Source organism: Eptatretus burgeri, chromosome 8 (genome assembly GCF_056783735.1).
Source record: "Eptatretus burgeri isolate ZD-2024b chromosome 8, Ebu_testis_v1, whole genome shotgun sequence".
In the NCBI taxonomy this organism is placed as follows: Eukaryota; Metazoa; Chordata; class Myxini; order Myxiniformes; family Myxinidae; genus Eptatretus; species Eptatretus burgeri.
In genome coordinates this window covers 104,501,809-104,528,725 of record NC_140968.1, presented here as the reverse complement: position 1 = coordinate 104,528,725, position 26,917 = coordinate 104,501,809, and the positions used below count along the sequence as shown (strand labels likewise).

The window sequence follows — 26,917 nt, the reverse complement described above, 5'->3', positions numbered from 1 at the left end:
TTAAGTGATTTCCAACCCCCCCAAAAAAATTGTTTGAGAATTTTTTTTTGTATTTCTGCTTGTTTTAAGTGATTTCCAACCCCCCCCCAAAAAAATTGTAAGGAATTTTTTTTTTTTGCATTTCTACATGTTTTAAGTGATTTCCAATCCCCACACCTCAAAAAAAATTGTTCGAGAAAAACTTTTTTCGAGCGTGAAAATTACATTTTTTGTATTACGGAAAAACTCCTCAACGGATTTCGACAATAGTTGGTGGAGGGGTTAGGTATGGTACAAGGATCATGCCATTAGATTTTGGACTTGGTCCAAAAAAATTGTTGGAGAATTTTTTTTGCATTTCTTCATGTTTAAAGTGATTTCCAATCCCCGCCATAAAAAATTGTTGGAGAAAATGTTTTTTTTGCATTTCCACGTTTTGTGATTTCCACCCCCCCCCCAAACAATTTAGAGAATTTTTTTTTTTGCATTTCTACATGTTTTCAGTGATTTCCAACCCTCCCCCCCCCAAAAAAAAATTTTAAGAGAAATTTTTTTTTTTGCATTTCTACATGTTTTAAGTGATTTCCAACCCCCACACCTCAAAAAAATTGTTGGAGAAAAAAAATTTTTGAGCGTGAGCGTGAAAATGTTAAATTTTTTGTCTTACGGAAAAACTTGACGAATTTCGACGAAACTTGGTGGGGGGTTAGGTATTGTCCAAGGATCATGCCATCAGATTTTGGACTTGGTCCCCCCCCCCAAAAAAATTGTTCGAGAAATTTTGTTTTTTTTTGCATTTCTACATGTTTTAAGTGATTTCCAACCCCCCCCCCCCCAAAAAATAGTTGGAGAAAATTTTTTTTTTGTTTGCATTTCTACGTTATAAGTGATTTCCAACCCCCACCCCACAAAAAATTTGTAAGAGAAAATTTTTTTTTTTGCATTTTACATGTTTTAAGTGATTTCCACTCCCCCCCAAAAAAAAAAATTTAGAGAAAAAAATTTTTTTTTGCATTTCTCCATGTTTTAAGTGATTTCCAACCCCCCCAAAAATTGTTTTAGAAATTGTTTTTTTTGCATTTTACATGTTTTTCGTGATTTCCACTCCCCCTCCCCAAAAAAATTTAGAGAAAAATTTTTTTTTTGCATTTCTCCATGTTTTAAGTGATTTCCAACCCCCCCCCAAAAAAAATTGTTCGTGAAAAATTTTTTTTTTTGCATTTGTTCCTGTTTTAAGTGATTTCCACCCCCCGCAAAAAAATTTAGAGAAAAAAATTTTTTTTTTGCATTTCTACATTTTTAAGTGATTTCCAACTCCCCCAAAAAAAATTGTAAGAGAATTTTTTTTTTTTTTTGCATTTTACATGTTTTAAGTGATTTCCAACCCCCACCACCCCAAAAAAATTGTTAGAGAATTTTTTTTTGCATTTCTACATGTTTTCAGTGATTTCCAACCCCCCCCCAAAAATTTTAAGAGAAAATTTTTTTTGCATTTTTAGATGTTTTTAGTGATTTCCAACCCCCACACCTCAAAGAAAATTGTTGGAGAAAAAAAATTTTGAGCGTGAGCATGAAAATGTTAAATTTTTTTCTTACGGAAAAACTCCTCGACGAATTTCGACAAAACTTGGTGGGGGGTTAGGTATTGTCCAAGGATCATGCCATCAGATTTTGGACTTGGTCCCCCCCAAAAAAAATTGTTCGAGAAATTTTGTGTTTTTTGCATTTTACATGTTTTAAGTGATTTCCACTCACCCCCCCCAAAAAAAAATTTAGAGAAAAAAAATTTTTTTTTGCATTTCTCCATGTTTTAAGTGATTTCCAACCCCCCCCCAAAAATTGTTTTAGAAATTGTTTTTTTGCATTTTACATGTTTTTAGTGATTTCCACTCCCCCTCCCCAAAAAAATTTAGAGAAAAAAATTTTTTTTTGCATTTCTCCATGTTTTAAGTGATTTCCAACCCCCACCCCCCAAAAAATTGTTCCTTAAAATTTATTTTTTTTGCATTTGTTCATGTTTTAAGTGATTTCCACCCCCCCCCCCCGCAAAAAATTTAGAGAAAAAATTTTTTTTTGCATTTCTACATGTTTTCAGTGATTTCCAACCCCCCCAAAAAATTTTAAGAGAATTTTTTTTTGCATTTCTAGATGTTTTTAGTGATTTCCAACCCCCCCCCAAAAAAAATGTTGGAGAATTTTTTTTTTCATTTCAACATGTTTTAAGTGATTTCCAACCCCCCACACCTCAAAAAAAATTGTTAAAGAAAATTTTTTTTCGAGCATGAGCGTGAAAATTACATTTTTTTGTATTACGGAAAAACTCCTTGACGGATTTCGATGAAACTTGGTGGAGGGGTTAGGTATGGTCCAAGGATCATGCCATCAGATTTTGGACTTGGTCCCCCCAAAAAAAAATTGTTCGAGAAATTTTGTGTTTTTTGCATTTCTACATGTTTTAAGTGATTTCCAACCCCCCCAAAAAAATTGTTTGAGAATTTTTTTTTTTGTATTTCTGCTTGTTTTAAGTGATTTCCAACCCCCCCCCCAAAAAAAATTGTAAGGAAAAATTTTTTTTTTGCATTTCTACATGTTTTAAGTGATTTCCAATCCCCACACCTCAAAAAAAATTGTTCGAGAAAAACTTTTTTCGAGCGTGAGCGTGAAAATTACATTTTTTTGTATTACGGAAAAACTCCTCAACGGATTTCGACAATAGTTGGTGGAGGGGTTAGGTATGGTACAAGGATCATGCCATTAGATTTTGGACTTGGTCCAAAAAAAATTGTTGGAGAATTTTTTTTTTGCATTTCTTCATGTTTAAAGTGATTTCCAATCCCCGCCAAAAAAATTGTTGGAGAAAATGTTTTTTTTTTTGCATTTCCACGTTTTGTGATTTCCACCCCCCCCCAAACAATTTAGAGAATTTTTTTTTTTTGCATTTCTACATGTTTTCAGTGATTTCCAAACCCCCCCCCAAAAAAAAATTTTAAGAGAAATTTTTTTTTTTTGCATTTCTACATGTTTTAAGTGATTTCCAACCCCCACACCTCAAAAAAAATTGTTGGAGAAAAAAAATTTTTGAGCGTGAGCGTGAAAATGTTAAATTTTTTGTCTTACGGAAAAACTTGACGAATTTCGACGAAACTTGGTGGGGGGTTAGGTATTGTCCAAGGATCATGCCATCAGATTTTGGACTTGGTCCCCCCCCAAAAAAAATTGTTCGAGAAATTTTGTTTTTTTTGCATTTCTACATGTGTTAAGTGATTTCCAACCCCCCTAAAAAATAGTTGGAGAAAATTTTTTTTTTGTTTGCATTTCTACGTTATAAGTGATTTCCAACCCCCACCCCACAAAAAATTTGTAAGAGAAAATTTTTTTTTTTGCATTTTACATGTTTTAAGTGATTTCCACTCCCCCCCCCAAAAAAAAAATTTAGAGAAAAAAATTTTTTTTTGCATTTCTCCATGTTTTAAGTGATTTCCAACCCCCCCAAAAATTGTTTTAGAAATTGTTTTTTTTGCATTTTACATGTTTTTCGTGATTTCCACTCCCCCTCCCCAAAAAAATTTAGAGAAAAATTTTTTTTTTGCATTTCTCCATGTTTTAAGTGATTTCCAACCCCCACCCCCAAAAAAAATTGTTCGTGAAAATTTTTTTTTTTTGCATTTGTTCCTGTTTTAAGTGATTTCCACCCCCCGCAAAAAATTTAGAGAAACAATTTTTTTTTGCATTTCTACATTTTTTAAGTGATTTCCAACTCCCCCATAAAAAATTGTAAGAGAATTTTTTTTTTTTTTGCATTTCCACATTTGTGATTTCCACCCCCCCCCAAACAATTTAGAGAATTTTTTTTTTTGCATTTCTACATGTTTTCAGTGATTTCCAACCCTCCCCCCCCCAAAAAAAAATTTTAAGAGAAATTTTTTTTTTTGCATTTCTACATGTTTTAAGTGATTTCCAACCCCCACACCTCAAAAAAATTGTTGGAGAAAAAAATTTTTTGAGCGTGAGCGTGAAAATGTTAAATTTTTTGTCTTACGGAAAAACTCCTCGACGAATTTCGACGAAACTTGGTGGGGGGTTAGGTATTGTCCAAGGATCATGCCATCAGATTTTGGACTTGGTCCCCCCCAAAAAAAAATTGTTCGAGAAATTTTGTTTTTTTTTGCATTTTACATGTTTTAAGTGATTTCCACTCCCCCCCAAAAAAAAATTTAGAGAAAAAATTTTTTTTTTGCATTTCTCCATGTTTTAAGTGATTTCCAACCCCCACCCCCAAAAAAAATTGTTCGTGAAAATTTTTTTTTTTTGCATTTGTTCCTGTTTTAAGTGATTTCCACCCCCCGCAAAAAATTTAGAGAAACAATTTTTTTTTGCATTTCTACATTTTTAAGTGATTTTCAACTCCCCCAAAAAAAATTGTAAGAGAATTTTTTTTTTTTTTGCATTTTACATGTTTTAAGTGATTTCCAACCCCCACCACCCCAAAAAAATTGTTAGAGAATTTTTTTTTGCATTTCTACATGTTTTCAGTGATTTCCAACCCCCCCAAAAAAATTTTAAGAGAAATTTTTTTTTGCATTTTTAGATGTTTTTAGTGATTTCCAACCCCCACACCTCAAAGAAAATTGTTGGAGAAAAAAAAATTTTGAGCGTGAGCGTGAAAATGTTAAATTTTTTGTCTTACGGAAAAACTCCTCGACGAATTTCGACGAAACTTGGTGGGGGGTTAGGTATTGTCCAAGGATCATGCCATCAGATTTTGGACTTGGTCCCCCCCAAAAAAAATTGTTCGAGAAATTTTGTGTTTTTTGCATTTCTACATGTTTTAAGTGATTTCCAAACCCCGCCCCAAAAAAAAATTGTTGGAGAAAAAAAATTTTTTTTTTTGCATTTCTATGTTTTAAGTGATTTCCACTCCCCCCAAAAAAAAATTTAGAGAAAAATTTTTTTTTTTGCATTTCTCCATGTTTTAAGTGATTTCCAACCCCCCCCCAAAAATTGTTTTTTTTTGCATTTTACATGTTTTTAGTGATTTCCACTCCCCCTCCCCAAAAACATTTAGAGAAAAAAATTTTTTTTTGCATTTCTCCATGTTTTAAGTGATTTCCAACCCCCACCCCAAAAAAAATTGTTCGTGAAAAAAATTTTTTTTTTGCATTTGTTCATGTTTTAAGTGATTTCCAACCCCCCCAAAAAATTGTAAGAGAAAAATTTTTTTTTTGCATTTTACATGTTTTAAGTGATTTCCAACCCCCACCACCCCAAAAAAATTGTTAGAGAAATTTTTTTTTGCATTTCTACATGTTTTGTGATTTCCAACCCCCCCCCCAAAAAAAAATTGTTGGAGAAAATTGTTTTTCATTTCAACATGTTTTAAGTGATTTCCAACCCCCACACCTCAAAAAAAAATTGTTAAAGAAAATTTTTTTTCGAGCGTGAGCGTGAAAATTACATTTTTTTTTGTCTTACGGAAAAACTCCTTGACGGATTTCGACGAAACTTGGTGGAGGGGTTAGGTATGGTCCAAGGATCATGCATTAGATTTTGGACTTGGTCCCCCCCCCAAAAAAAATTGTTTGAGAATTTTTTTTTTTGCATTTCTTCATGTTTAAAGTGATTTCCAACCCCAGCCAAAAAATTATTGCAAAAAAAAAATTTTTTTTTTGCATTTCCACGTTTTGTGATTTCCACCCCCCCAAAAAAAATTTAGAGAAAAAAATTTTTTCAATGCATTTCTGCATGTTTTAAATCATTTCCAACCACCACCCCCCAAAAAAAATTGTTCGAGAAAATTTTTTTTTGCATTTCTGCATGTTTTTTGTGATTTCCAACCCCACCCCAAAAAATAATTGTTAGAGAAATTTTTTTTTTTGCATTCCCACGTTTTAAGTGATTTTCAACCCCCCCAAAAATTGTTCGAAAAATATATATTTTTTTGCATTTCTACATGTTTTAAGTGATTTCCAACCACCCCAAAAAATTGTTGGGAATTTTTTTTTTTGCATTTCTGCTTGTTTGAAGTGATTTCCAACCCCCCCAAAAAATTGTTCGGAAAAATTTTTTTTTGCATCTATACATGTTGTAAATGATTTCCAACCCCCACCACCCAAAAAAAATTGTTGGAGAAAATTTTTTTTTTGCATTTCTTCATGTTTTCAGTGATTTCCACCCCCCCAAAAAAAATTTTTTTAAGAGAAAATTGTTTTTTGCATTTCTACATGTTTTCAGTGATATCCAACCCCCCAAAAAAATTGTTGGAGAAATTTTTTTTTCATTTCTACATGTTTTTAAGTGATTTCCAACCCCCACACCTCAAAAAAAATTGTTAGAGAAAATTTTTTTTCGAGCATGAGCGTGAAAATTACATTTTTTTGTATTACGGAAAAAACTCCTCGACGGATTTCGACGAAACTTGGTGGAGGGGTTCGGTATGGTCCAAGGATCATGCCATTAGATTTTGGACTTGGTCCCCCCCCAAAAAAAATTGTTCGAGAATTTTTTTTTGCATTTCTTCATGTTTAAAGTGATTTCCAATCCCCGCCAAAAAAATGTTGGAGAAAAAAATTTTTTTTTTTTTTGCATTTCCACGTTTTGTGATTTCCACCCCCCCAAAGAATTTAGAGAAAAAAATTTTCTTTGCATTTCTGCATGTTTTAAGTCATTTCCAACCCCCATCCCCCCAAAAAAAGTTAGAGAATTTTTTTTTTTTTTGTATTTCTACGTTTTTAGTGATTTCCAACCCCCACAATAGAAATTGAGAAAAAAATTTTTTTTTGCATTTCTGCATGTTTTAAGTGATTTCCAACCCCCACCCCCCAAAAAAAAGTTAGAGAAAATTTTTTTTGCATTTATACATGTTTTAAGTGATTTCCAACCCCCCCCCAAAGATTTTCGCATGATCCTTGGACCTTGATTCCTGGACCATACCTAACCCCCCCCACCAAGGCATGATCCTTGGACCATACCTAACCCCCCCCCACCAAGTTTCGTCCAAATCCGTCGAGATTTTCCGTAATGCAAAAAATTTAACATTTTCACGGACGCTCGCGCTCAAAAAATATTTTTTCTCTTTCGATTTTTTTTGGGGGGTGGGGGTTGGAAATCACTTAAAACATGTACAAATGCAAAAAAAAAAATTTTCTCAATTTTTTGAGGGGTAGGAAATCACTTAAAACATGTAGAAATGCAAAAAAAAAAATTTCTCTCAATTTTTTTGGGGGGTGGGGGTTGGAAATCACTTAAAACGTAGAAATGCAAAAAAAAAATTTCCTTTTTTCTCTCACAATTTTTGGGGGGGTTGGAAATCACTTAAAACATGTAGAAATGCAAAAAAAAATTTCTCCAACAATTTTTTTTTGGGGGGTGGGGGTTGGAAATCACTTAAAACATAGAAATGCAAAAAAAAATTCTCAATTTTTTTGGGGGGTGGGGGTTGGAAATCACTTAAAACATGTAGAAATGCAAAAAAAAATTTCTTTTTTCTCTCACAATTTTTTGGGGGGTTGGAAATCACTTAAAACATGTAGAAATGCAAAAAAAATATTTTTCTCTAAATATTTTTGTGGGGGTTTGAAATCACTTAAAACATTTAGAAATGCAAAAAAAAAAATTCTTAATTTTTTGGGGGGGTTGGGGTTGGAAATCACTTAAAACATGTAGAAATGAAAAAAAAATTTCTCCAACAATTTTTTTTTAGGGGGAGGTTGGAAATCACTAAAAACATCTACAAATGCAAAAAAAATTTTCTCTTAATTTTTTTGGGGGGTGGGGGTTGGAAATCACTTAAAACATAGAAATGCGCAAAAAAAAAAAATTTTCTCTAACAATTTTTTTGGGGGGTGGGGGTTGGAAATCACTGAAAACATGTAGAAATGCAAAAAAAAAAAAAATTTCTCTAACAATTTTTTTTCTGTTCAAAATCTGTTTCTGTTTCTGTTCAATTCCAAGTCCAAAATCTCATGGCATGATCCTTGGACCATACCGAACCCCCCACCAAGTTTCGTCGAAATCCGTCGAGGAGTTTTTCCGTAATACAAAAAATTTAACATTTTCACGCTTGCGCTGACGCTCACGCCGGGGGTATCGCTATTGCTCTCTGTTCTTCGAACAGGCGAGCTAAAAATAGGACTGCCTGTCCTCAATCTCACCTGGATCAGGAACAAGAGTCGCTTAAACCCCCCACAGGCCCCCTTTGACCCAGAATTATTTTTAATGCTGCGAATAAATTTTGGTGCACAAGGGTGATCAAGGTTGTGGTCAAGTTTCATCAAAGTCGTGTGTTTAGTTTCGGAGAAGAGTAAATACCTATTTTGGGCGGTCAAACCCCGTCCCGTAGACCCTATTAACGAGCGCAGATTTTGATGGGATTGATAAACTCTGGTACGTCATCGGTGATGAAGGTTGTGGTCGAGTTTCATCAAAATTGTGTGTGTAGTTTTGGAGAAGAGAGCAAATACCTATTTTGGGCGATTCAACCCCCTGCACTGACCCCATAGACCCTGTAATAAGTGCATATTTTGATGTGGTCGATACACTTTGGGAAATGACGGGTGATGACGGTCGTGGTTAAGTTTCATCGAAATCGTGTGTGTTGTTTTGGAGAAGAGAGCAAATAAGTTTTTTTTGGGGGGGGGGGTCATAAAACACCCCGTAGACCCCTCAAATAAGTGCTGATTTTGATGCGGTCATTACACTTTCGTTCGGCATCAGCTATGAATCTTGTGGCCAAGTTTCATCAAAATTTTGTATTTGGTTCAAGCGATAATGACTGAAGTGTTTACGGACTGACTGACTGACTCACTCACTCACTCACCTATGGCATAAGCTCATCTGACTAAAGTCCAGGTGAGCTAAAAATGAATATGTAACCCAAACTCCTCAGGAAAAGACCTTTTTCGGAAATGGGTTTTATGGTCACTGGTCGAGTAGGAAAAGAGAAAATCGTCGTATAGACAGAGAACAGAAGACAAAGAAGGAAAGATTGTCATCTTCCGCCTCCTTTCTGGTCTTGCACCCTCTTCCCTCTCTGTGCTTTGTCCCCCTCCCCCAGTTTTTGTAGGGCTCACACAATCCACCATCAACCCTCTTTTCGTAAAAACGACATAAATCCAAGATCACTGCTCACCTCCACTCATCTATTCCTCTTTTTCTCACCTGTGCAATCAACTTCCACATCCTCTTCAATCTCATTCCTCCTTCCAGGTGTTCAAGACAGCTGTAGACCACCATCTCAGATCATCCCCAATCCAATACCATCTTCTTTGCTACCCTCGTTAACCCCATCCAATCCCTCCTAATTTTCCAATTTATCCTCCTTGGAGTTTCCTTCTCCATTCGTGCGTGTTTTGCGTCCTGTTTCGTCTGTTATGTCCTGATCCGTTCAGAGTGATTGCTCCCATATCCTTAAACTTTGAGTTCCATGAGTCAGAGCATTGTAAGTCAATGAGCTGCATTTCAAAATCCTGAACACCCATCCACTGAAATACTGTAAAATCCAAGTCGCTGGTATCAAAGTTGTCTGGTTTCATTTGAAAGGAAAACATCGGGCCAAAACGTTAGAAATCTTTAAAGACAGAAAATTTCTGATGTGAGTTCTTTCATGTACATTCCAATCTCGGCAACATTGATGGTGCGATGTGTCGAGAGCTCTTTAAGATGTTGGAAATAGCGGAAGTCGAGGTGTCAATGTCCTGAGAAAAAAATATCAAGTTTTACAAAAAATGCCTTCCATGTTCAAAAGAAACCGATAACAGTTTGGCCTGCACCCTGAAGATGGAGGTTGATTTTTTTTTCCGATGTGTGGTGATATCAGTTTGAAACATTAGTTGGTGACCCATTTGTCATCAACCAGGAGGGGGTTGTTTTGACCTTTTTCTCACAAAAATATATTCATTGCATCAAGACAGTCTACAAAGCGTGCCAAAACCTTCCCGCAGCTTAGCCAACGAACATTGCTGTGAAGTGGAATGTCCTTGTACGCATTGTACATCTCAAGCAGAGCTTGACACTGACTATGCATCAAGACAGATCGAGCAACAATAAAAAAAAAATCATTATCTTCACCACTGTCGTCATCACATTATTAAGCCCAGAATTAGAAATCTTGGCACAAAGATTTTCTTGATGAATAATACAATGAAAATTTAGTGTCGGGTGGCCAATTTGATCCTCAACGATCTTTACAAATCCCTCATGTTTTCCGACCACAGCAGGGGCACTGTTTGTTGTCACAGAAAATATTTTGTCAGTTCTGATATCAATTCCTCTTTCCTCAAAATGGTTAACAAACGTCTTTGCTGTGTCTTTCCCTGTTGTTGCTCCACGCATGGAGAAGTGCCACCACTTCTCGAACTTCATCTGAGTCACAGTATCTCGCAAGAACTGATAACCGCGGTGCATCATTTTTATCCACACTCTCATAAAGTGCGACACTAAATACCGCTGCATCTTTTAACGCCACCGTCTGTTGTTTGTTAAAGTTTTATGACATTTCGCTTATGCATACCTCCACTGATCCGGCAGACACATGTACGTCTTTAATTCCGGAGAAGATTGTGTCTTTATTGGGCAAACTATTGAACAAAACATCTGAATAACTGAGAAAAGCCTGTTTTATGAATTCCCCATCTGTAAGTGGATTTCCATGTTTTGCAACCCATTGTGGGATTTGGTAAATTCCTTTTGTGGCTTGATTTTTTAATGACACGGACGTTTGCAAAAACACTGCTTTGCTTTCCGTACCTTGCTATGACCCGCTTGATTGACTCAGCCTGCTCCGCCTCATCCTTGAAGTGTTTCTCATGCTTTGTCTGAAAACGTCGTCGGATACTTGACATGCGGCAAACAACGTTCTCACAACATGGAGTACAAACATCACGGTCTTTATGTTGAACAAATCCGTATTCGTCTCTCCAAGAGGGCTGAAATGAGTGAACATCTAACTTTGCTTTCTTAGCAACCACCATGTTGTCCAAAAAAAGACGTGATCAGTGGCACTTGTTATGAGATTTCCTGCGAATCAAGATTGGTTGGACCCGCTAAACGTAATGTAGTGAATAAACCAATTTTATATTGTTTTTTTTAACTACATCAGAGCTTTCCTTGAGTAGCATAATTTAGACTCTAAATTATGCTACCCAAATGAAAGCCCTTGTTTTATTTATGTTAGAGATTGATAGAGCAGTCAAGCATAGTTTTTATCGGGTTTAAAAAAACAAAATGATTTCTTCACCGCGAATGAAACTTCTATTGCACATGCTACTCCAAATCATCTTGCGTTCCACTCATGGCACACATCCCGTACATTGCTGACCCTTGCCCTAGGGCTTTCGGGCCCATAAGGTGGGCCCCGATCCCCATCTGTTATGACCTGACTCATGCTAAAGCGCTCACCTTCCTGCCCATCTACGGCTCAGGTTGGACAAGAATAAATAATGGTTCACACCGTCCTCTTTACAGACTGTGATGACCATGGCTTAAGGAGCCAGGAGACTTCTGTGATGAGCCTCCAATAAGAAAGTGAATGGAAGTATGATAATCATCCTTTGTGGTACTTTTTAATAATTTTCAAAACCCTAAAAGAACAAAAAGTACATTTGCACACAAATACATTCATTGTGCGATATGTTTTTCCTCTCCTCGTCAGCTCAACATTGTTTGTTGTTTCCACAGCTCCCAATCTATCACAATTACAATGTCCGTTCTACCCATCAACGACGCACCCAAAGTATCGCACGAGCCGGTGCACCTGATGCCCATCCTCGAGGACTCTTTGGCTCCACCTGGAAATTCCATCATGCTCATCCTCGTGACTTGCCAGGATGTGGATGTTTTGAAGCCCAACGCCTCGTTAGGCCTCGCTATCACTGGTAAGAACAACACGCACTACAACAGAAACACCAACATAACAACCAACTCTCAGAGTTCATGTCAGACTGCAGTGGAATTGATGCCAATGACTCAACCATTTCACTGTACAACATCAGTTTTGGAGGGACAAAGAAAACCAGCAAGTGCTGAGTGGTAGAAGGCTCACGTGTTTACAAATTTGTTTCAAGCCAGTTGTTATTAGTCCCCGACCGGTTTCACCAGAGGGGACTTTAGGTTTGCTCTCCATCTGTCCCACCTGTGGTTTTTCAGACTTTTCACCTGTACCCTTTAAAATATTCAACTGAAACTTGGTACTTGGCTTTACTATGATAAGTTACAGAACATGTTCAAGTTTCAGGGTGTTTCGTCAATTTTTCACAGCGTTATGCCCTTTTTGGACTTCACATCAGTGGGGGACATGTATTGCAAAGCAATTCTTGCCCTTGTTATAATATGAGGAACATTCAGAAACTTTTTATCATGATATTGGAAACAACATCATTTGCTTTCAATTGTTTATTTCTTTTTTAACACACCTTAGTCCCATTCAGCTCCAATGCACTTTGTCCAGTACTGCTGCAGCTTGTCCAGAAATGTCTTCCAAAAAAAAAAATCCATGCTCTGCTTGTCTAGAAACTCAACTGCTGTTGTCACATCATCATCATAAAAAGGTCTTCCCTCAAGTTGGGGAATGGGTAGAATATTGAGTGAAATCTCGTGAACAGGCTTGATGTGGAAGCACTTCAAAGCCACAGGTCATCGCTGTTTTCAATGCAACTTGGGCAGTGTGAGGTGAACTATTGATGCCTGGAGAAGCAGTACTCCTTGACAGACTTTCCACTTCATCAGCATTGTACTGAACTCCTCAGTGATAGCCTCATCTTTTGGGAGATAGTCATGATTTGTCCTTCACTGTCCCATAAAATTGTGGCTGTGACCTTTCCAGCTGATGCCTCATAACTTAATTTTTTGGGTCAAAGACAATGTGCTCTGCTGCTTGGTCATAAGATCAAAGTGATGAACCCACGACTTGTACTGTGACACAACCATGTTTATTAAGTCGTGTCTGCTTGTAACTTCTCAAAAGGTTCTCCAGAAATGTCAATTTGAGCTCTTTTCATGTCAGCAGTCATAGTTTGAGCATCCTTCTTGCTGAAACCACTTTCATACTATTGTTTCCATGAGGATGGAATTCAATGATCCAGTTTTGATGCCAAATTAATCACTCCGCTATGTGCCTGACTGATGATCTTCCGTCATTCACCGACTCTTCTGGACTGCATCAATATTTTTCTGGTCTGGTGATCTCCTGACCTCATCATTAGTGCAGCTTCTCCTGTTTTTTTTTTTTGTTTTTTTTTTTTTACAATGGCATCATGAAGGATTGCCACCATGTCCTGAGGGATTTCCTTTGGGGTCAACCTTTTTATTTGATGGACTTGATCTGATTTCAACCTTCTCCATTTTTCAACACTCATTTAACTCACTCACATTGGCACTTTTGTGTACAAGTCCTTCAAGCATAAATAAAAGGCTGTTTGCAAATAAACACATCAAATCATGGGTACTTCATTTTTTTCGATCCTTGTGGACTTTTTGTTTCACAGCCTACAGTTTTCATCGAAACTTCCTGAAACATGGCATATATATGTAAAAATACCCTGCGCAGACAGTAACCATCTTCGATTTAGAAAATTCCTCCTAGAAAAAAAAGTAATGACGTCAAAATATCTCCGCAAATGGAAATCGCCTAAAAAATTATCTCCAAAACGAGGAAAGCTTTTTGAATTCTGTTTGCGGGAATCGAACAGAGCATTAGCAGAGATTAATTATCGCACATATGATACATCACTATGACGTCATATCAATTTTTTGTTTCACAACCCAGAGTTTTCATCGGATATTCGTGAAACTTGCCATGTATATGCAGAAAGCCCACGCGCAGGCAGAAACCATCTCCGATTTTGGAAATTCTTCCAAGAAAAAAAGTTGACGTCATAATATCGCCGGGAATAGAAATCGCCTATACCATTATCTCCGAAATGAGGCAAGCTGTTTGAATTGTGTTTGCAGGAATCAAGCCGGGCATGAGCACAGATAATTTATCGCAAACCTGATACATCACAATGACGTCATATTCGTTTTATGACGTCATCATTAACAGGACGAGGATCTTAGCTCATTTGAGCTCGTTTGTGTAGAGTATCATGCTCATAAAGGAGCTAGAATACAGAACGGATCAGGATGGAACTAAATGAAAATAACAGTTGAAGGAGAGGGGAGGGTGCGGTGGACGTACCAACAGCAGAGTCGAGGGGCAAAATCGAGGAAGACTTTGAATCGAATCACCGACCTCTCAGACTCGGAGTGGACGCTCTCACCATCACACCACCTCGTCTGGATAAATCTCCTCATTGGTTAAATCTCACAGGTGAGGAAAAAAAGAGGAATAAATGAGTGGAGGAGAGCAGCGAATTCTGATTTTGGCACTTTTACCAGCCACCTGTGATTGTGAGGCCCAAAAGCTTGGGTGATTAAACTTCTTATACCTGTGAAATTGATCTGTGAAATTGGGCGGGTCTTAACAAAAAATAACATAGTTCAGGCAAGAAACTTTCTGAATGTGTGAAAGAAGAATCCACGTGATGCAAAATGTTTTCACAACCCAAATCCCATGTATGACTCTCAGGTGCAGACAGCAACCACGGTCGATGGGAGTTCAGCACAGATGGAACATTGTCCTGGTTCAACCCAAATCCTTCCCCGTCGCTCAGTGATGCTCTGCTGCTGGGGAAAGTTGGCGAAAACGATCTATTCTTTGTCCGATTTGTGCCACGTCCACATTTTCTTGGCCAGGCAGCCATTCACTTCAAGGCCTGGGACTTCACAGATGGCCGGAAGGCTGGTGCACGTGGGGTAGGTAATTGGGATGGAAAGTCGACTGTGATTAACATGAATATCTTCCCTATCCCGCCCCCTCCCCTCCCCTCTCTCGCCCCTCCCCTCCCCCGCCCCTGCCCCTCCTCCCCTCCCCTCTCCTGCCCCTCCTCCCCTCCCCTCTCCTGCCCCTCCTCCCCTCCCCTCTCCCACCCCCTGCTACTCCTCCCCACCCCTCCTCCTCTCACACTCCCCTGCCACTCCTCCCCACCCCTCCTCTTCCACCCCCTGCCACTCCTCCCCACCCCTCCTCCCCTCCCACTCCTCCCCACCCCTCCTCCCCTCCCACTCCTCCCCACCCCTCCTCCCCTCCCACTCCTGCCCCTCCTCCTCCTCCTCTCTCCCCCTGCTCCTCCTCTCTCCCGCCCCTGCCCCTCTTCCCCTTCCCTCTCCCCTCCCCTCTCCCCCACCCCCTGCCCATCCTCCCCCTCCCTCTCCCACCCCCTGCCCCTCCTCCCCTCCCACCCCTGCCCCTCCTCCCCACCCCTCTCGCACCCCCTGCTACTCCTCCCTCCCCTCTCCCACCCCCTGCCCCTCCTCCCTCTCGCACCCCCTGCCACTCCTCCCCTGCCCCTCCTCCCTCCCCTCTCCCACCCCTGCCCCTCCTCCCCTCCCCTCTCCCACCCCTGCCCCTCCCCGCCCCCTGCCTCTCCCCTCTCCCGCCCCCTGCCTCTCCCCTCTCCCGCCCCCTGCCCCTCCCCTCTCCCACCCCCTGCCCCTCCCCTCTCCCACCCCCTGCCTCTCCCCTCTCCCACCCCCTGCCCCTCCCCTCTCCCACCCCCTGCCCCTCCCCTCTCCCACCCCCTGCTCCCACCCCCTGCCCCTCCCTTCTCCCACCCCCTGCCTCTCCCCCTCTCCCACCCCCTGCCCTTCCTCCCCCGCCCTCCCTCTCCCGCCCCTGCCCCTCCCCTCTCCCACCCCCTGCCCCTCCCCTCTCCCACCCCTGCCCCTCCCCTCTCCCACCCCCTGCCCCTCCCCTCTCCCACCCCCTGCCTCTCCCCTCTCCCACCCCCTGCCCTTCCTCCCCCGCCCTCCCCTCTCCCGCCCCTGCCCATCCTCCCCTTCCCTCTCCCCCCTCTCCCACCTCCTCCCCTCCCCTCTCCCACCACTCTCCCACTCCTCCCCTCCCTCTCCCACCACTCTCCCACTCCTCCCTCCCCTCTCCCGCCCCTGCCCCTCCCCTCTCCCACCCCCTGCCCCTCCCCTCTCCCACCCCCTGCCCCTCCCCTCTCCCGCCCCCTGCCCCTCCCCTCTCCCACCCCTCCCTCTCCCACCCCCTCCCTCTCCCACCCCTCCCCTCTCCCACCCCCTGCCCCTCCCCTCTCCCACCCCCTGCCCCTCCCCTCTCCCACCCCCTGCCTCTCCCCTCTCCCACCCCCTGCCCCTCCTCCCCCGCCCTCCCCTCTCCCACCCCTGCCCATCCTCCCCCCTCTCCCACCCCCTGCCCCTCCTCCCCTCCCCTCTCCCACCACTCTCCCACTCCTCCCTCCCCTCTCCCGCCCCCTGCCACTCCTCCCCTCCCCTGCCACTCCTCTCTCCCACCCCTCCTCCCCACCCCTCCTCTCCTCTCCCGCCCCTCCTCCCCCCTACTCTCCTCTCCCACCCCCCTACCCCTCCTCCCGCCACTCCTCCCCTCCCCCCTGCTAATCTAATTTGTTCTAATTTATAATTTGCAATCGCTTCCGAAAGTCATCATTAGCATGTATTTATGAATAAATAACATCCTTATCACAAATGTCTAATAAGAAGCATAATTTAGCCTCATGTGCACCCCTGCAAGTTCACCTTGTTTTGTACCAAGTGGGCCAAATTGCCATATTTGGCTTCCTAAAACTCGGAGTATGTGCTTTCTAGAGACATTCTGATGACACAATCTGAAATTTTGTATGCCAGTTTATAAAATTCTGCAGTTACTCTTTCCTGGATAGTTCCATTTAAGATTTATAAACTTCTGAATATGAAAAAAGTGAATAATTATTTTTAAAAAAACGTGCATGTAAATAAAAAATTATTTTACTATGAAGCCATGGGCGTAAGATAAAAATTATTCGGTCAGTAGAAACATCTTATATGAGGAAATCTTTAGAAAAAAAATGAAGATCCTAAACCCCGAGCCACATGGTCAAACCAAGGGACAAAATTGGTCCATTTTAGAGCCCTCGGAGGCAAGGACTTATGGTAAAACTTTTATAATTCATCACCGGACTGTATTATCCCAGCAAAAATGTATCTATGGATAGATAATGACCCTATAATCACTGTGTTTTGAGGAAAAAAAATTCTAATTTGTTCCATATTTTCAGGAGGGCTCCTATAGTTTCTTCTGCTGCTCTTCCTCCGCTCCAATCGGTTCTTCTGACCACGTCCTTGTCAAAGTGGACATCTCTCTGGCTATTATCAGAGAACCACCTCACCGCCGTCGAGTCTGGAATTTCACTCAAGCCGACTGGCAGGGTCTCCAAGAAGCCATCAAACTTATAGACTGGTCTCCTATCGCTACTTTCTCCAACATCAACTCATCCTGGGAATTCTTTCAAAGAAACTTGATCTCCCTCATGCACAGATTTATCCCCTCTCGTCTTCAGTTGTCCTGAAACAACTTGCCTTTGCCTCATGGAAAGCAAACCCAACTGAGGGCAATCTCAGTTCCTTCCATAAAGCTCACAACAAGTGTGTATCTACACTCAGGAGAGCCAGAAAACAACATCTTTCTAATCTCAAGTCTGAACTCTCAAACCTCTCTCCCTCCTCAAAATCCTGGTTGTGTCTCATCAAATCTGTTTCTGGTGTATGTTCCCCCTCCATCCCCTCCCTTACCTCAAATGGCCGCACTGCTGATACCGCACGTGAAAAAGCTGAATGTCTAAACTCGGTGTTTGCAGCTAAATCTTGTGTCAATAACCCATCACTTTCTCTACCCACCTTACCCACTCACACCCAACTGTCCCTGGACTCTGTGTCCTTTTCTGCTGACAAGGTGGAGAGCTTGCTGTCAAACCTCGACTCAGATTCTGCAACCGATCCAGACGGCATCAGCCCACGTGTCCTCAAAGCCTGCTCTTGCTCACCCTCTCTCTGTTCTATTCACCCTCTCATTTGCTCAAAGTCATCTGCCATCTGCTTGGAAATCTGCAAACATCACTGCCCTGCATAAAAAGGTGCAAAAACAGATCCCTGCAACGACAGACCAATCAGCCTTCTCCCAATCATCAGCAAGGTTATGGAATCCATCATCGCTTCAGACATGAAATCCTTCCTCTTCTCCAACGGCTTTATTTCCGATCATCAATTTGGTTTCAGACCAGGTCACTCTACCCTGGATATGCTGCTTCTGCTCTCCCAACAATGGCTGGAGGTCCTCAATGCCAGAAAATAAATCCGAGCCGTATCCCTGGACATATCACGTGCTTTTGACAGTCTGGCACCCTGCCCTACTCACCAAACTCTCTTCCCATGGTATCCAAGGCCATCTCCACTCATGGCTCGCAGACTTCCTCTCCTGTCGCAGTCACCGTGTAGCCCGAAATGGAGTTTTCATCCCCTCTTCCTGTCCAGGCTGGAGTTCCTCAAGGTAGCGTTCTGGGCCCTGTTCTTTTTCTGGTTTTCATCAATGATCTCTCCGACTCTCTGGAAAATCCTCTATATCTCTTTTCTGATGACTCCATCCTCTGCCGTACCATCGGTCATCCCTCAGACCGGCAAGCAGCAGCTTCTTCGCTCACTGCAGATCTGGATAAAATCACAAACTGGTCCAACACGTGGAACATGTCTTTCAATCCGGACAAATCTCTCTCTCACTATGTGTCTTCGAAAGGACCGTTCAGAAAACCCCCCCATCCACTTTCTCAACAATCTTCTGGAAGAAGTCCTTTCTTTCAAGCTTCTGGTTCTCACTATCTTCCATGACCTTTCCTGGGAAAGCCACATTTCAAACCTCGCCTCCAAAGTCAGTCGCCGACTGGGAATCCGTCGTGCAAAGTCCTTCCTCGGCCCTCCTGAGCTCCTGACCACTTACAAAGCTTTTGCCCGTAGCGTGATGGAGTACTGCTCTCCCCTCTGGGCTGGTGCTCCTGCCTCCCACCTTTCTCGGCTTCATGCTGTAGAAACCAGGGCATTTCGGATCATCGGCATCTCCCGCAATGAAGCTGAGTCTTTGGGCCTCTCACTCAATCACCGCAGGTTGGTCGGTGGTCTTTCTGTCTTCTACAGTCTCCTCTCCAGCCTTGCCCCCCCCCCCTGCTCTCTCTGCAATTTGTCCCCACCACATTTCCTCAGGGCGCTCAAGGTCAGCCAACAACCCCCTTCTGGTAAAACTATCAAAATCACCAATCACTGCTTATCTTCACTCTTTCATTCCTCTTTTTTTCCCGCTTTTGGAATAAACTCCCTCACTCTATTCTTTCCCATTCTTCCCTCCAGGCTTTCAAAACAGTGGTGCACCACCACCTCTTATCATCCCCCATCCAAATCCTCAATCTTTTCTACCTCCAATAATCCACCCAAATCCACTTCCTTCAAATTCCCTGCTTTCCTTCCTGAAAGTCCTTGTAATGCCCATCTTCAATTCCCCATGTTCCCCATCCCATCGCTCTCCCTTCCACAGATCTCCTAATGTGTCTGTTCCCCACCGTTTTGTCCCTCCCACTCCCGCCCCTCTTGTCTCATGCCCCCCTTGATGTGCGTTGTGTGTTTGCTCTCACACGAGCCTCAACAAAGTATACAAAAAAAACAAACTTATTTTAGCTCGTCTTGGCCAAAAAGCCATTTTTAGCTTCCTGTAGAGTGAGAAATATGCATCCCAGAAGCTATCTGATGCCATAATTGAAAAATTTGGATGCCAATTCTTAAATATTTGCAATATTAGCTTTCTGGAGGAGTCCATTATAAAATTATAAGCCACTGAAGTTGTAAAAAAATGCGTTTTTCACATTTGGCATTTTTAGGGCCAAATTTCAAAAGCCTCTGGAGAGATATTTTTTAAACTATGAGGAATTGAAAGCTAATCTTTTGCATCGTGGGTAGAGCCATATAGATCTACATTTAATAATTAATTTTTTCCAGCAAAATCTGAGGAGGTGACCTGGGGACCCTTAGGTGAGTTGGCACGGAATGACCCATGGTTGTTTCCCCACCGGCATGTTTTGGTTTGTGGAGACTACAGCACCATTCAGTACATTTCCCAAAGTGAACTTTATCCTCAATTGGTGAGTTGTTGTGTACCCATTGTACCATACAAGGCTATGTTTGGTACATCTTGTTATGGTTATTCATAATAATTATAGTTTAAAATAACTTGTATATAAACCAGGGAAAAACTATCTGAGTGGTGCTTCGGAGTCATCTCCATCCAGTGACAGGTGTTCGGCTCGACCTTGCCTTACTCGGTATACTATAGCTTCACTATAATTGGTGCAGGTGCCTTAATTTTGAAAGTATTAAGAGTTTCGCAGCAGATAGTCAACGATAATAACCCAAATATGGTTAATTTCCTATTATAAATATTACATTTTAGGCAAGAAAGCCTCCGACCAGTGATGTATTGGCGATTAAAATCTCCTGCAGTTTCTTGTTTATCAATGAATACATTTTGCAGGTCGATGTGGGAATGTACACACCATATGGAGCCTACAGCCAACGAGAGGGAACGGCCTGGGTAGAGGTGATGCCAATCAATCACTCACCGGTTATCACTGCCGACCACGTCACATTAGACGCCACAATGGAAGACTCGGATGGTGGAGGAGGAACCCAGTTGAGGAGGCTCCTGTGGGGACTTTGGGCTGACCCAGATACTGGCGATGACCTGGGAGTTGCTGTAGTGGACATGGAAAGTCAAGGTGGCACCTGGCAGTTCACTTGTGACTCGTCCAGAGATCAAGGAAACCGCCAATGGACAAGCATCACATCGGTTTCTTTTGCAAGCGCCATTCTGCTCGTAGAGAACTGTATCATACGATTCGCTCCTGCACCCTTGTTCAACACAGAAAAAGACCTCAACGGGAGGGCCCGGTCACTCGTCGAAAAACCATGGTTAGGCCTTTTGGCTTGGGACAACACAGGCCTAACTAGAAGTCATTCCGGACAGAAAGGTGTCAACATTATTCATTTCAATACGAGCAAACATACCGAGTTTGGGAAGCACATTGTGAAAGCATACATCGAGGTACATTCCATCAACAACCAGCCAGTGATAATCTTGTCTCAAAGAACAAAACGGTCGGTCTATTATATAAATCATGGACCTGCTCCTTTATTCTTTGAAGACCTGATGTTGTTTGATGCAGATGGTAAATTCATCAAAGCTATTGTCGCACAAATACGGTACAAACACTCGAGTGACACCAAAAGCTGGGACTGTCAATCGGACCCTTCAAGCAGCTTTGAAACGCTTTCCGTTCACAGTTTGACGTCGACGTTTTCCCTTCGAGTTATTTCTCGCTGTCCATTTGGCATTGAAATTACAACTAATGAAGACGATTCGGGACAGCACAACATTGAAGAATTCCAACATCTCATCAGCACCTTACACTACAACAACACAGCAGTGAACCCCAGTCGAGCTGAACGCATGGTGTCCTTGAAAGCCTGGGATGGAGAACACTGGAGTAAATGGATGGACATCCCAATTCGACTGCAAAGTTTGGCTCCAATAAAGATTACACATGAAGATATTATTACAAGCAAGAAGCTACAGGATCTTCCGACTTTCAATATCACACTGACAGAGGCTTCCGAAATTGAATGTAATATTTACAAGCAGTTATCTCCACTTTTATCAAACTTGGAGCCTCACCAAATTTGTTTCCTTACAAAGGGTGTAAATTTAACGAGAATAACTTACAATATTTACACAGGAACGATTCGAGTCAAAGCTCCGTCTCAGAAATATGGTTTCGAGCAACTATTTTACGTGGTGAACAACGGTCATCACTCATACGGACTCCTGAGAATTCAGATTCTGCATGTCAATCAACCTCCAAAGTGTGAAAACATAGATTTAGAGACACGAGAGGCCACAATGCTGATGGTCGATCTCTCCAAGTATGTCAGTGATGTTGATCACGCAGAGTGGGAATTACAGCTCAGCCTCGTCGGAGCAGATGGTGCCAATTTTCACCGTAATGCGACATTGGAACAAGGCAGCAATGCTTTTATCATGGGTAATAAAAAGACAATTAGCTTCATGCCAGCAGAGGGTTTCGTTGGACTTCAACGGATTACTTACATTGTTTGCGACCCATGCGCCACCTCTTCAGACAAGATTCCCAAAAGTATGGTCGGGGCCTCCTGCCTGAGAGAGGTAGAACAAGCACAGGAACATGGAGGTAAGCGCAAGACGAGGTCCAACGTAAAGCCAGGGTGTGGCACCGGGACGTTGGATATCCATGTTCTCAATGTTAACAATCCCCCAATAATTAAATCCATGTCAGGAACAGTCTTAGCAGGGAAGAGCATTGTATTTCAGCCTTTCCATCAATTGAAACACAATCATTCTGCTTTGCAACTGTCGTCTGCCGATATGGTAGCCTATGACCCAGATGATATTCAGACTTTTGCACTAATTGGATGTGGATTAAACCCGACTGATTACGGGTTGAATCGCAGATCAGATTTGGACCTGCTTTCTGTAATAATGACAGAAGCTCCAAAGCTCGGCATCGCTACGGTACACAGAGACAATGAAAGGATTCCAGAAATGCGGTACACCGCACGTCCTGGAAATACTGGCTATGATTGGTTCTCATACAGACTTTGCGACCTTGCAGCAGGGCTTGAACAAAGGGCCTGCAGCGTCGGTAGCATCTTCATACATGTCACACAACGAGCTCCCACTATAATCCAGGCCACTGCACACCCAGCTCTCCATAAAGCCAATGGCTCGCACAGGCACACGGATTGCAAACTCTCAAGGGGAGATACTTTGATGATCAACTTCGACTCGGCTACCAACATGCCACCAGTTCAAAACAGGGGGCAAATAATCTCAAAATTTGAGGTCGACCAAATGTTTGACCTTTCGAGGTGCTGGCAGTCGGGTGCGTTCAATTATATTGGCACTTGGCTTTCACCAAATAGGTTTATCATCACCATTGTGAATGAAATTACAAGTCAAAGCAGCAACCAAGTGGACAAGTGCATCATCATGGTGAGGAAAGACGTGGGACCTTGCGGTGGATTTATTAATGGAAGGCCAATATCACTAGCTCAGTGGTCTCGCTACTGCCTTACATCAGCTGCCATGGACTCTCCCCACGCTGCAGGAAAATCGTCATTCGTAAGTGGCTCGTGGGGCTTAACACTTCCCCGGGTTGCTGCCATTGTCATACAAAATGACAAGGTTCCGGTGTCTCTCCTCGCCAGGAGTGGTCTCAAATATCTTGGCCAATTCTCACAGGTGTTTATCAGATTAAAGCCACCTCTTTCTCATACCCAGTTGCAAAAGCTTTGCATGGCTGAGCTTCAGCAAGTCCTTGACAAGTCCATCGTGCTGCATACAGGATTCGAGTTCATCAAAATCAATTGCACCGAGACATTTCGACCAGTTTTATCACCTGCAGAAAATGTGCGTCTGGACTCGCAGGCCTTGTTACAGGGACAGAGGAGTGGTTTAGCTGAAAAGACACTAACCTTGATTTCCGAACAACTGGAGAATTACAAAGAGAACATATTGCCTTCTGCAGTTTCCACAGACATTACACTTGCTATCGATGCAGAAATGGGTCGTGTCGCCGATATCTCGAGAAACCGCGAGTTACTCAAAGGCATTTTAAGCAAAAGGTTTCTCACCGATCTTTTAGCCAAAGATTGTGGTACGACCGAGACTCAGTTCAATGAATATAACGAATTGCAAGCAATGCACAACGATATCGAATTTTACTTCGCTCATCTTGCTGATGCAACTCCAAGAGTAACACAGATAACTGTCAATAGTATTCCTACACCCGTGAATCATCAGTTCACTAAAGGAGATGTAATCAAAATTAAGTTTGACAGAGACACAGACATGCCAACGGTCTTGCTGAAGGAAGATATTGACAAGATTCTTCACTTTTCAGCCATCATTGGACAAGAATACACTGGCAGGTGGATGAACAAAAGAACGTTGGAGGTGACATTAACACAGGAGAACCTTCTCGATGAAGTGATAGACATCACAATGAGCTTTTCTGAGAACGACTACAGCCAGTACCCACCAACGCTTAGCAGTGATCAGCTCAACTGCATAGGAATACGTGTGTGTGGTGACACAGCAGGCTTCAACTCCGTTGGTGTTTGTGATGTGAGGCAGCTGTCATGTCGAGCCAGAGGAACCTTCCTTCTTTCCCATGGCCTTGTCGTTTCCAAGGTGGTGGAAAGTGAGCAATGGCCATTTACAATCGTTGGCCTCATAATCGGCCTAATTATCAACGCTCTTCTTATTCTGTGCTTCACGTGCTGGAGGCTTCATGGCAAAAATAAACGGCAGCAGTCCTGGAGTCATGCTGAAACTGAAGAATCATCTAATTGTACAGGACACTCCCCCCATGTGTCCTCAACACAAGCTGCAGACACGCAGCCGGATGTTCACCTGCTGGACCCTACATGTGGACCTTCTGAAACAAACAGGGATAAAAGGGACAAATCAACAGAATGTGCATTCGTCAATTTAAGGATAGAGGACCCTTCAAATGTGCACAAGACATTACTGAAGCATCTTGAGAAAACATAGGAAGATCCTTGCATGATGTCACACTGACATGCAATCAAGAATCACTCTGATGAGTTTTATACATGTACATGGTTCAGCGTTGTGTGTGTTTGAACTCAGGTTTGGTGACGTGAGTTGTCTTTTATGTTTTTTGGGGTTTTGATAAACTACCCAAGCATCTCAGTACCAACCCTACTGAATCACCTTCGCATCTCCCTACACCCACCCAATAAATCACACAGGTCCATCTCACACCCTCGCACTACCCAATACCCTCTGAAGTCTAAACCACCCAGGCACCTCCGTATAACCTCAAAACCATGCAAGAACCTCCCGATACCCTCTAAACCACACAGACATCTCCCTGCACCTGCCCACAACCACTAAATCACCCAGGCATCTCCCTATACCCTCCCAACCACTGAGACACCTCCCTATATTCTCCAAACCACCCAGGTACATCCATACACCCATCAATTCCCACGAAACCACCCAGACACATCCCAACCCTCCCACCACCCCACCACCCCCACACCCTTGAAACCATCCACGCATCTCCCAACACCCACCTACCTCCCCCACAAAAACTACCCAGGAATGTACCCACACCCACTCTTTCCCAACCACAAAATCTGAGAAACGTTTATATCAATCTATTGTATTGGCATGTTAATCATGGAATTTTTTTTTTAATGTAATTGAGTATTATAATCCTGCTTTTTATTTTTCATTACTTCCTGCATTTATAACTTTCGCCACATTGAGATCAGGCATTAGTCGGCAGATAAATCTAATTTCAGACATACTGACTTAGCAAACATTGTTCCACTTATTTTGTCTTTGATTTACCTACCGGAGATCATTTCAAAGTATGAATTTGTTCATTATCCCATCGGCAGGTCTCCTGCACACCTGTAACCATTCAGCCAGGCCAGAATATGCACTGTGTGTCATATCATTGAATGATTGAAAAAAAATAATAATTTGAGGACATTTTAACATTTAAAAATACTTCTTCTTGCACTGACACATTTCATTATCAGAGACTCGGACATCGGTTTATAAATCTTTGTTGCTTTTTATACGTCATACCGGATACAGAAGAAAATAATCTTACTGGAGAATGGTTAACCAGGTACACTTTGTGTCTCCATTTTGCACATTTCAACTTGATGGTGTTTAAGGTGTAAAATGCATTCCGTCATACGTTTTGTGTCCGGCTTATGGCTGCTGGTTTGCATCATTGCTGGGAGTGTGGCTGAGCCGCTGATGCAGTGCCCCTGTAAGTTAGGGCAGGAATTTGGAACTTGGCTATGGTGCGGATGACAGCTCACCTACTCTTCATGAAGGACAATGTGGGATGTTTAACATCCACCAATTAATGCCGGCAGACGGAACGCCGGTTTAACGTCCATCCGAGGGACGGCGCACACAGTGATGAATCACCCTGCCTGTAAAACACCAGGATGACAGTTTATAGCTGGGTTGGGATTCAAACACAGGCTAGACAGCTTAGAGGTGGGTGTGCATGCCTCTCGGCCATCCTGCCAGCACTAAAATGCATTCAAAATGTAGGGACTTGACTCAGAAATCCAAAGATCTTTTTAACATATTTAAACTCAATTATTGTTGAATCTGCAATAATAGGTGTTCATAATGTAGGTGTCTTTTTTAATGCAGTAACTACAACAATGAAATAAAATAAAAGAATGTTTTTATTTCCCGCTTTTACAAAATGTTTTGTTTCACTTGAAGAATGTTGCTACATCTCTTTCTCTCTATCGAGTGCAGCCTGTGGCTGCTGGTTGCATCATTGGTTGGGACGCGGCTTTGCCGCTGATGCAGTGTCCCCCTTACCAGTGCACTGGTACTTATTTTGCCGACCTCGGAAGGATGAAAGGATGAGTCAACCGCCTGGTGTATATTAATTCAGTGGCCAAACGGGGCTTGAACTCAGGACCCTCAGATCCCAAGCCACCACCCTAACCACTAAGCCAACACCAGGTTTCCACCTCTCTTTGAAAATGGGAGACTTGTTTATTGATGAGCATTTCGAATAAAGATTATGAAAATTGGATGGACGGATGAAGATATACTTTCAGAATTGGAAAATATAGGTGTTGATTAGACGGTATGTATTGTCACGGGAACGAGTGGACAGCTGAGCCCACCCATGGAACTTGCAGAAGACAAAGCTTCCGCAACAAGGGGAAGGTCTCAATGAAACCCCACCCACAACATATCCACCAGACTCAGTCATAGTGGACTGTTGAAGTGGCTGGGATGACCAACCAATTAAAATGATCAATTAATTAGGTACCTGGGAAACAATACTTTTGTTAGAACAGTAGTCTAGTTAATATTTTAAAGTTGGTATAAAAAGTATTAAATCTCACCTTTTCCTTATACACAGCACTTCGCTCGACAAACGATGTGGCAGGC

The 26,917-nt window shown here is 42.2% G+C and overlaps 1 protein-coding gene across 4 annotated transcripts in view; it reads left to right on the top strand.

Moving 5' to 3' along the window:
* LOC147022477 (uncharacterized) overlaps window positions 1-26,716 on the top strand; it is a 124,374-nt gene extending 97,658 nt beyond the window's left edge. For all 4 annotated transcript variants that reach the window (XM_085893385.1, XM_085893388.1, XM_085893386.1 and 1 more), the window contains exons 9-11: window positions 11,653-11,849; window positions 14,540-14,766; window positions 20,381-26,716. In XM_085893385.1, coding sequence (XP_085749511.1) covers window positions 11,653-11,849; window positions 14,540-14,766; window positions 20,381-24,496 — 4,540 coding nt within the window. In that variant the 3' untranslated portion in view covers window positions 24,497-26,716. The remainder of the gene's footprint in view (window positions 1-11,652; window positions 11,850-14,539; window positions 14,767-20,380) is intronic.
* The last annotated feature ends 201 nt before the right edge of the window (window positions 26,717-26,917 follow it).